We start from the raw sequence: 11,101 nt of genomic DNA on the forward strand, positions 1-11,101 counted from the left end.
GCCGAATTTATACTTAACATAAATTGGAACTATACCAAGTTGAGCCATTTGGTTCGGTTGTGCCGAGCTGAAGATCTACCCGGTAAAAAAAAAAAAAAAACTGCCCTAACACAAGTAGGAGGGGCAGGCTGGGATGGCAAGGCGCTCGCTTGAACAGAAATATCTCCCAAGTTCGAGTCCCAACATTCACAAGTTCCTAATTGATATGTCGAGTATTGGGGTCTTACAGGACTCATGTGACGCTGGTAAAAATGCCGCATCCAAAATACCCGTTGAAAACCACGTGCCTTGTTTTTCACCTTTGCAGCCTTCTTCTCCGTCTCGCTCTTCCACACACACTGTGTACTGTAGTCTCTAGGCAAATTATATTTACGGGGGATTCGTTCCACAGCTACATATTGATCAGTTGATCCGATCCTCTCATCTTTCATACCTTCTCCTGAGAATCCAAGGTAGTCTATGACTTGATATTGTAGAGCTTTTCCTTTTCCAGTTACATGTCACATTCTTCTGGTTTGATTCAGCTCTAGGTGTGTTGTCTATGTCTATTTCTTAAACCTTGGTGAATTGTTCATCTGCTGCTTTTGTTTCCAGAGGGGTATCTGTGTTTTTGATATGGGTTTTGGTGTAAAGTGTAAACCGCTTGTGGGTTTAGATTTCTTTTCATATTTTGGATTCTGGGTTAGCTTCAATTCCTTCTTATCTCTCCATGTGCATATCCACAATGAGTTAAGAGTTGTACCTAATGGAAGAGAGACCCACCCTGTTTCTTGATTTATCTGATTGTTTGTTGATCAAATGCAATTAATTTTGTGTGGTTATAGAAAGGTCTAATTTGAATGGTTATTGTGGTTGTTGATTTGGGAGAAGATCAACCTTTATGTAGTTTGTTGAAATGACCAAAACAATTCCTTTTTGTGTTTTAGTTTTGTAATGTTGTGTAATTTAAGAGAAACAGTGTTGAGCCTGCAGACCTGTAATGATTTGCAGGTGTATTATCATACATTTCGGAGAGCATTGCTCCATTCCATAGCTGTAGTGCTTCTCCCAGTCTCCCTAAAATAATTTCTTTCCGTTTTGTTTCTTCATTTGCTTTTCTGTTGAGCTTTTGATATGTCTATGCTGTGTGTTGATCTGTTAGATGATGAAACTTCACGTTTGGATGATTTGAGATAGGATTCTCTTGTTTTATAAAATTTCATTATATTAGAGTCGTTTATCTAACTGAGCTTTAATTTTCTTTTTTTTGTTCTGTTTGTCACTTCAGTTTTCTTGCTGAAAAGCCATACGGTATACAGACACCTACCAAATTAGCAAGTTCAATAGTACAGAATTCGGTGTTTCTCACCTTTTGGTAATTGCTCAGTTATCAGTAATATGATTTCTCTTCGTGGACATTGCTGCAGAAATAGTTGCACGCTCAAAAACCTCAATAGCAAGCACTTTTGTGAAAACCCTTTCCATCAACACTTGTCCAACCTGAAGAGCATGGATGCTCATTCATATAGTTTGAATCCCATTAATAGTACTCTGAGGCCAATACACTATTTGACTCAACCCCACTTTGACATAGTACCCAAAGTTGCTTCCAGTGGATTTCTTGGTATATACGAGCGATTTTCATTGCATAAGTTTTACTCATCACCATCTCAATCTTTTAGAAGGAGAGAAAATAAAAGATTAGAATCCAGTAGAAAACCAACCCTTAATGAAGCCCAATTTCAAAGGTCTGTATCCCAGTTGTTGCCTAGATTTACACCTGAAGAACTGTGCGATGTTATAACTAAGCAAGATGATCCTCTTGTGTGTTTAGAGCTGTTCAACTGGGCATCGCAACAGTCGCGGTTCAAACATGATGTTAACAGCTATCATATTACAATAAAGAAACTTGGTGTAGCTAAGATGTACGAATAGATGGATGACATTGTCAACCAAGTGCTTGCTATCTCTCACATGGGTTCTGTGGCGCTTTTCAATTCCATTATCTACTTTTTCACAGAAGCTCGGAAGTTGACTAGAGCTGTCAATATATTTAAACACATGAAGAATAGTAGAAACATGGACTGTAGGCCTTCTGTTAGGACATACAATATTCTGTTTACTGCCTTTTTGAGTAGGGGATGTAATACCTACATAAATCACATGTATATGGAAACCATAAGATGTCTGTTTAGGCAAATGGTGAATGATGGGATTGAACCCGATATTTATACTTTGAATTCAATGATTAAGGGGTATGTTCTTTCCCTTCATGTGAATGATGCACTTAGAGTATTCCATCAGATGGGTGTGGTCTATAACTGCCTGCCAAACACATTTTCCTATGATTATCTCATCCATGGATTATGTGCTCAAGGCCGAACAAACAATGCTAAGCAGTTGTGCAACGAAATGAAGACTAAAGGGTTTATCCCGAGTAGTAAATCCTACAACTCACTTGTGAATGCTTTGGCTCTTTGTGGAGAGATTGAGGAGGCAGTGAAGTATTTGTGGGAGATGATTGAGAAGCGAAGGTCAACTGAATTCATTACTTATAAGACAGTACTTGATGAAATGTGCAGACAAGGACAGGTTGGACAAGCAATGAAGTTGCTAAAAGAATTTCAAAAGAAAGACATTCTGAGTGGGCATGCTTACAGGAAGCTCCGATATGTGCTTGAAGATGACTATGGAGATTCTGTCTCCCATACTCGATTGAGGTAGTATTATTGATCATATATGAACACATCTTCAATTTACTTTGACATTTATATAACTTCTGGACTACCAGTATCTTTAGTCTGGGCTACTGGCTCAAGGAGTATATGTGGTTAGAAACTGGTTTTCAGTTAAAATTTCTTGTTTGGTTTGTGTCAATAATATCGCCAATTTGGTTAGGATAATAGTATGAATTTTGTTGTTTCTTATTTACCTGTACTGGTATGCAGTTCTTGGATTATAATTTATAAGCCATAACTATATTATCATCACTTGTAGCCTAGTTGACGATAAAATTGATAAACAAAGTCTGAATGAAACTTTCTCACTTACCGAATAAACATTTGTCTGTTAGAACAGGTTGATACTCTGCTACCTGTTTGAACCTTTCTTATTAAGGATTGTATGGGAAGCCTGCTACCTTGGAGTGATCTCTAGTTATTAGTTTGCATCTTATTTGATTTGCTTAGTTGGTTTGAACAAAGTCTGATTCCGTGGCTCCTTTGTTGTTTTGCAGATAAACAGAGTCTAAAGATTACACAGTTTTTTATGGCTGAAGTTTGATGATCACAGAAAGGGTTGCGATTTGGTTGAAAATCATTCTTAGGCAATAATACAGCTTAGCCCACCAAAACACAATGCTGTTAACAAATCAGCACAGCTCTTGCTGCCAGGCATGTATTCAGCCGCCCCTCTTCCACTGGCACATGCTCATGTGGCATCATCATCAGGTGTTTTAGGAGCACCATCAGACCTCTGTTCGACTCCATGGACTCACCGGTCAGTGTACCCAACATTCAATCTGGGGTATGTATTTTATGTTGTGAAAATCTTTAATGTTGAGATGAGTAATTACTGAACTCTGAGTGATCATGGCAGAGAAGGCGAAAAATGATGCAATGAAGAAGGTGGCATGTGTGGCTGAGCTTCTGGTCGAAGCAGTGAATGGTGGGGTGAAGGAGTTGTTTATAAACGAGAAGCGAATTGAGCTTGAAATCCAAGCATGGGCTGCCACCATTGTGCGCTTCATCAAGCAGACTGATAAGTGGTTATCAGTCGCACACATCTCGGAGGAATGATCAGGGGTGACCTCTTATGATCTGAGCATCTGGACACCATACGATTGTTAAACTACTTTTGAATTGACATTAAGACACATTTACTTGGGCAATTAATGACATCCGGAAGGAGTATGAGGTGGAGAAGCTGGAGATAGTAGACATGGAAAAGCAAAAGGTTTGCTCATTACTATCTCCTATGTTAGAGATAAATCATGTTCTTGAATTGACTTCGTTTAATTAAAACTTCAGGCAGAAAAACTTGTTTGAGAAAGGGAGGTAGAATGTGAGAAAAGCTTGAAGAATGCGAAGAAGAATCTAGGCAGCACTTAATGCGTGTTCAGGAGGAACATACTGCGCTGGTATGTGTGGGAAAGTGGTGCATGCTATTAAACACAAAACTGATAAATCACTTTTTGCAGAAAATACATTTGTTTGATAACAACACGATGGTTTTTTTTTTTCGTTACACATTCTCTGACATTATCAAACATTTACATTTAGTAGAGGAGTAATTATTTTCCACATGTTAAATACCTCTCAGCATATATTGCATTGAACAAATTCTTCGTTCCTCAGCATTCACCATTAGTCTATATGTAAATTATAAGCTGAAAAAACAACAAAAGCAGAAAAAAAATTGTTTTGTACACAAGTCTGTTTGCACCAGTAATAATTCTACTATATAACCTACCTGCAATTTTGTTAGCGACTGGGCAACTCTTTTCATAAAATTAATCCTAATTTTACCCTTGGCCCTGTTCTAAGTAGCTCAGTTTTGATTTGGGAAGTTTCTGAGGCATTTCTGTTGCATGCTTCTGACTATGTTCTTAACTACACTAACTAGTTTGCCACATATGGAGGAGAACATTATTGACTTTCATTTGTGGGTCTACTTTTCAGCAGGAACATGACAAAATGGAACAAAGTCTAAAAGTTAAACACAGTGAAGAGCTAAGGCAGATCCAACTTCAAGCTGAAAACAAGTTGAGAGATAGTTGGAAGAGGCAATCAGGGAGATTGAGCAACTGAAGAACGAGAGAGAAAGAGTTTGCGTGCAGAACTGAGGGTATTGTGGGAATTTGCAGACTCAATTGACACAAGCACAAGAAGACGTTCAGCTATTGAGAACCAGTGTTGGGACTTTGGGAACTCAATTGACACAATTACAAGAAATCATTCAGGAATGGAACACCGAAGTTGGGAATTTGCACACACATTTTTTAATGCTTTCTTGTACCTGTTCCCAACACTAGTTCTCAATACCTGAATGTCTTCTTGTGCTTGTGTCAGCTGAGTCTGCAAATTCCCAAAATGCCTCGGTTCTGCATGCATACTATCTCTCCTTCAGTTGGTCAATCTTCCTGACTGCCTCTTCATGCAGCTTTAAGCTCAAACTTGGGTTGGGTCTAATATGTCTAAGTTACTAGACTGAGAGCTTTGAGGCTTCAGCACGAAGATGAGATTAAGACGCTTCAGGAGGACTTGGATCTTCCAAAGTACTTATCTTCCCCATGTTCTTTCTGAATTTTTTTTTTTGGCACATTTTTTACATATTCTTGTTATCCCAGGAGGAGAAGCAGAGGGCATTACTGCAATTGCACAGGGTCTTCATCAAGAGGGTTTACCTACAGTTTTAGTTGTGCTTTTGGTTGGGTTTGTTGGTTCTTAGCTTGTTGAGTCTCCTACTGGTCATGTTCGGGATTTGGCTTGCAGTTAATTAAACTGCAAAAAAGTTTAAGTACAAAACTGAGAAGGAATCTTTACCATGTACTTTTACCTGCTTTATTTCTTTTTACAGATGTCTTGGTCTAGTCTATTGAAGTTTCAACTATAAATCATCAAGAAATAAAAATGGAGCTGAAGAGATCAGATTTGGGAAGGAGTTCTTTCTGAAGGTTCAGAAAAAGATTTAAGAATTATTGTAATTATTCATCTTTCCTATCTGGATTTATAATGCATGGATTATTTACATTGCATGAATTATAGGTTTGATCCCCCCAATGTAATAAAAAAAAAAAGCACTCTTGTGTTGCTTTTAAGTGCGATAGGCGTACTCGTAGTTGGAAAGGAAATTTTGGAGTATCATGAACAATCAGAGAATCCTATGTGCAGATTAGTGATGTTTGTGTAATTTTCCTAATTTTATCACCAATAGAAATGAAAGCAAATCTGCAGATTCATGATATCAAGGGTTTCTAGGAGATAACAATACCATAAAGAACGTTATTTACGCTTCAATTTACTGCGTGACACCTAACTTAGGTCAATATTTTCATTTTGAGTTTCATTCATGTAGTTATGGGTAGTTGTTTATGTTCAACAATCCACATTCAATATTCAATAAATATAAGCAAACTACCGATCAGCTCTCTTTTGGACACCACTATTTCTGAAGACATGTATATTACAAACTCTCACAAACCTAATTTAATAAAATCTGTCTTTCAGTACAAGGGCAGGGAGCCTTGGAATTGAAATAATCAAGTTCTTTTTCAATTTAGTAGGGAGCCGAGAGCCCTAACGATTTTACTAGACTCTGATTTAGCAACTTTTTTGTCCCAGCCCTGGAATCCACTATTCATAATCTCAAGAGATCATAATTTGCAAAATGTGGTGAAGAATATAAATTTCGGGCTCTGAAACATATTCCCTTCTCAAGTGATCCTTCATTCTGGGTAGATCTGGAAACAGGTTTATCACAATACTTTAGAATTTGATGATTTTCAATCCAAACAGTATCAAAGTAACGGCATCAGTACAAAACTACCAACTTAGGTGCAAAAATACCACCGACGGTGGTGAAGAATGTTAAATCATAACAAACAGACTATCTAAACTTTGAATGTCTCAAAACTTGATAGAATACAGTCTGTGTCTAGCCTTGTGTCTTGCGACTTCTCTTTTCCTCGATACCTGACTGAGAAAATCTACGTCGTAGAATTTCTAGAACATCTTCCATTTTTCCATCTTTAAGGGCCAGCAGAACCATGGAATGATAGAGCACATCTCCCATCTCTGAGGCAGTACGTGACTTATCCTCATTCTCCTCTAATGTTCGACATAGCTCATCTGCCTCTTCCCTAGAGTGAGAGAAGAAAACAAACAGCTCGTGAAAATACAGAACATAGATTATGTATTAGCATAGTGTTCCAAGTATATACACATACATTGCCAGTATACATATTACTTCTCTAATTCCTTTAATAACTTGTTGATTTCTTGAATAAATTTTGAGTACTATCTTCAGAAAGTAGAAAGAATATGCATTCATTAAAACTCGCATAACATCATACCTGATTTTTGAACACAACAATTTCTCATCAAGTAGTAGTCGTCTCGTCCATGAGGGCTTTCCAGATTGTGGGACTTCTAGTTCTCCTTTTCGCTTTGCAATTGTAGATTCTAAAGAGTTCAGAGTGGTCAAAGGGAATTTATCTCCTCCGCTCTGTCACAGATTATCTGAATCACTTACAAAACAGTGTAATTTGACCTGCGTAATGAAGAATAATATAAGACATAGTAATCTTATTCTAATTGTTTAAGGCTGAAAACCTGCTGATCTTCTAACAAATCAATCACCGAGGTGTAATAGCAAGTCTCTGCTCCCGTGTGGCAAGTAGGGCCATCAGGCTTCCCTAGGTATATTATCTGAGAAAAAGTACCAAGTCAAGGTAATACGAGCACGAAAAGCAAATATTAGCAAATATGTTTCAACAAGACTGGGCCAACAACATACAGAGTCTCGATCACAATCAAGGAAGATGTCATGGACATTAATGAAATTATTGGAGGTCTCTCCCTTTGTCCAGAGTGTTGATCGCGACCGACTGTAGAATGTGGCCTTCTGGGAGGAGATTGTTGCAGCCACTGCTTCCCTGTTTGCAAAACCTTGCATTAAGATGGCTCCTGTGTCAACATTTTGAGCTATTGCAACCGCTAAACCTTTGTCATCCCATTTTACACTGTCTAACACTGTTTCGACCTGAAAGCATTCCCAAAGTTTTTATGAAGAAAGAGGAAAGAGAGGACAAAAGATGACTAACAAATGAGATTAACACAACTCATTTGCATGGGAGTAGTCATGGCTGACAAAAACACAAGCCAACTTCTATGAGTTTGACATAGACTAAACAGCTTATTCAAACGAAGGTGGAAAAATAAAGTGCATGTTAATATGAAAACAAGAAACTTCATCCAAAGCAAAAAAGGACAATGATAAACTAAAATCAGTAAAATTTAATAAATTGCATCTGTGTGATTGAAAATGATAAACTAAAATCAGTAAAAACTAATAAATTGCGTCTGTGGTAAATCACACATATTGAATAGGGCATAGGTGGTAAATCGCCACAGATGAGGTTCTTACAAAACTAAGAAAAAAATATATGTACAAACAGGATCTATATAAACATGATGAATGGGAAAAAAAAAAAAAGAAAAAAAGAAGAAGAATAAGTATAAACTCATGGATTACAAAATTGAAACTAGTTGAGTGTCATCAGATAGAGTGCTGAATTATGAACACACTAAGACAAATACATGGTAACCAAGACTTCACTAGAGAAAATTTTGTTCTTTCTTTTGCCAAACTTTGTAATGCTTCGACCTACGCCCTAATCAATATATGGTAGACAATGTATTGACATGTCGACGGTATTGTAATTTTATGATTTAAAAGTGCACTCGGATAAGAAGTCTGAAAAGTAAGTTTAGATTCTAACATGGCAATTATCTAACTACATTTGTGACGATACCTGGTTGGCCAAGGAAAAGGAAACTCACAAGTATATGGTTTGTGAATAACACGTACAGTTAAGGAAAAGGGGTCGGTATGAAAAGGCCAGAGGTAGCTCAATATAGCTATTCATCAACTAAAAGGCAATGATGGATACTTTGAAGAGAAAACTTTGTTATAATGAGAAACTCCATTGCATTTGCTTCTGTATCAAATGTTTTTCAGACATGTAACAGTCCCTACCACATTAGGCTTTGGTAGACACAATACATTAGACACTATCACTAGTTAAAGAGTGGGAGTCTCATTGAACTAGAAGAAGAAATAATCATGTGTGATAAATGATTTATGTTGTTTTATGTTATGGTTGACAGGTTCAGGATCTGCTGAGTAAAAGAAAACCAACCATTTAATATCATTCACAGGTTTTTTGTTTTAGACAAGTGCCAGTCCCTACCACATCACAGTGAACAAGGCATACACCTGACAAAATTGACAATCAATATGGAATTACTACATAAATAGGCACCTTTGATTGAAGGTGAAGGTCGCTGTTGAAGTTGTTGGTGGAAGCATAAACAAGACAATTTCCCTTTCTTTGGAAACTCACTCTACCATGATCAAATGAAGTAGATATGGAAAGCGGAGACGGGGAAGAAACTCTGACCGATTGCAGATAGTGGAACTGTGAACTTGCCATTCATATGAACCTTCCTGTGACAACGAAAGCAAGATGAAATTATTCTCACCAATACAAAAAAAAATAATAAAAAAAAAAATAAATAAATAAAAAAATAATAATAATAATAATAAGAAAACAAAAAGAGAGAAGAGCATCTATATCCGGAACAGATACTACAAAATCAAAGTAAAACACGAGGCACTCTCAAAAATAAAATCTTCAGAGGAAATGAGGCAGAGACAAAAAAAAAAAAAAGCGTGCAAATAATCAGATAAACCTGATAGTAAAGATAGGGATTTATGATAATAATTTTTAAAGTTCCATCCTGACATACCAACATCAAATGTTGATGTCTAAATCTTGCAAAGAAAGAAAACGGTTCACGCAGTATTCAGACATGAAAATGTAAGAACTAACAATAGATTATGCACTGACCTAACATCTAATTGAGAGACATCTACTAAATTTTGTCATGATTTCACACCAGAGTCAAGTAAGAGTAAGTTTTTATTACATGAACCGGATTGAATAAGTTGGTCATCAATCTGTCACTGACTATTTGTGATTGCATGGCACCGTTATCTGATTCGAGTGTTTTTACTCCATGTAAAACTCCTACGAAATAGGCTTGATTAAACCCCTTCCCTCTTATTGTTATCTCTACTAAAACACATTTTCCCCATATTTCCTTCAAACCCTACCAGAAACACACAAAACCATGCATATGTAGTAAAAAGTTGTAGACTAAACCTCAACCGACAAAGCAGAAGCTCTAGACACCAATCAAAACAGCTATTCCCAAAATATAAAAGAAGCTTATGGTATTGAAATTCAGTCAAGCATGAAAGCAAAGCAAAACTCTTTATAAGTGATGGAGAGGCTTGCCTGCTACTGCTGAGTGGTGCTGTTGGGATTTGAAGAGGGACCCAAAAACAATGCCTGAACAAAAATACAAGCCGAGAACAGCCAGTGTTATAGATTCTCTTATACATAAATTCATAATATTATGGATCTGGGTAGCCTCTCTATTTGGGTCTAATAATATGCCGACGACACTGGGTAAGCCAAGCCCATCTTGAATCTTGAGGAAGATGACAAAGAAGAAGAAGAGTGTCCAAGCAGAGGAGAAACAAAAAACAACGTCAGATCTTAATCAAACTAGTAACCCCATCTTGAATCTTGAGAAAGAAAGCACATCCTCAGGATTCAAGATGGCTTACTAGTTTGATTACGATACCTTTGTTGTTTGTCCTCTCTACTTGAACATTCTTCTTCTTCTTTGTCATCCTACAATTGCCATTTACTTCAACTCTAACTCTGAAACGAAAGAGGAGGAGTAGAAAGAGGTTATCTTACCCTTTTCTCTGGCTCAGTCCCTACTTCCACCACCGGCTTCTGCCCAACACTGGTATCAGTGTTGTCGGCATTTTCATCCCCATTTAGGGTTTAAATGCCAAGATAACCCAGGAGACCCAATTGTAGGTGCTCGACCCGAAACCAGCCCGACCCAAAAAAACCAATTTTTGGCCCTATTGTTATTTAACTTGGTTTTTTTATTTTTTTTTATTTTTATTTTTTTTAGGGTTAAATACTGTTTACTCCCTGAATTTTTAGGGAAAAAACAGTTCAGTCGCCTTTTTAATTTCACACGTTTACTCCCTCATCTCTCAATTTTAGACCAATAGGTCCAATTTGTTATTCTCCAACCAAAAATGTCTATTCTACCCTCAAATTTTTTAATGAATTAAAAATTTTTTTTTGAAAAGATTTTTTTTCTCTTTTGTTTTGGTTTTTTTCTTTCCTTTTTTTGATTGAGCAGATGAAGAGAGGTTTTGTGTTTCGGATTGATTTGGTCGCTTTAGAAATTTTGGTGTTGAAGGAGAAGAGAGGTGGAAGAAGAAGAGATAAACAGAAAAGGAAAAAAAA

The 11,101-nt window shown here is 37.0% G+C and overlaps 1 protein-coding gene and 1 pseudogene across 1 annotated transcript; one reads left to right on the plus strand and one right to left on the minus strand.

Moving 5' to 3' along the window:
• The first annotated feature begins 98 nt into the window (after nucleotides 1–98).
• Nucleotides 99–5,801, plus strand: LOC112177037 (annotated as a pseudogene).
• Nucleotides 5,802–6,402: 601 nt separating this feature from the next.
• LOC112177038 (histidine biosynthesis bifunctional protein hisIE, chloroplastic) lies at nucleotides 6,403–10,630 on the minus strand. Its single transcript, XM_024315204.2, has 7 exons — nucleotides 10,532–10,630; nucleotides 10,061–10,114; nucleotides 9,023–9,207; nucleotides 7,495–7,740; nucleotides 7,311–7,406; nucleotides 7,052–7,203; nucleotides 6,403–6,838 (listed from the first exon to the last, which is right to left on the minus strand). The coding sequence occupies exons 3-7, from the start codon at nucleotides 9,191–9,193 to the stop codon at nucleotides 6,634–6,636; spliced, it is 870 nt and encodes a 289-aa protein (XP_024170972.1). The 5' UTR covers nucleotides 9,194–9,207; nucleotides 10,061–10,114; nucleotides 10,532–10,630; the 3' UTR covers nucleotides 6,403–6,633.
• Between the last annotated feature and the right edge of the window lie 471 nt (nucleotides 10,631–11,101).

Source organism: Rosa chinensis, chromosome 7 (genome assembly GCF_002994745.2).
Source record: "Rosa chinensis cultivar Old Blush chromosome 7, RchiOBHm-V2, whole genome shotgun sequence".
NCBI lineage: Eukaryota > Viridiplantae > Streptophyta > Magnoliopsida > Rosales > Rosaceae > Rosa > Rosa chinensis.

What these genes read in the sequence shown, in the direction of transcription:
- LOC112177038 (XM_024315204.2), bottom strand. Translation starts at nt 9,193, where the DNA reads ATGGCAAGTTCACAGTTCCACTATCTGCAATCGGTCAGAGTTTCTTCC. An exon ending in ACCTTCACCTTCAATCAAAG is followed by an intron (nt 7,741 to 9,022) that starts GTGCCTATTTAT and finishes GAATGCTTTCAG; the next exon opens with GTCGAAACAGTGTTAGACAG. An exon ending in TTGTTGTGTTCAAAAATCAG is followed by an intron (nt 6,839 to 7,051) that starts GTATGATGTTAT and finishes CTCTCACTCTAG; the next exon opens with GGAAGAGGCAGATGAGCTAT.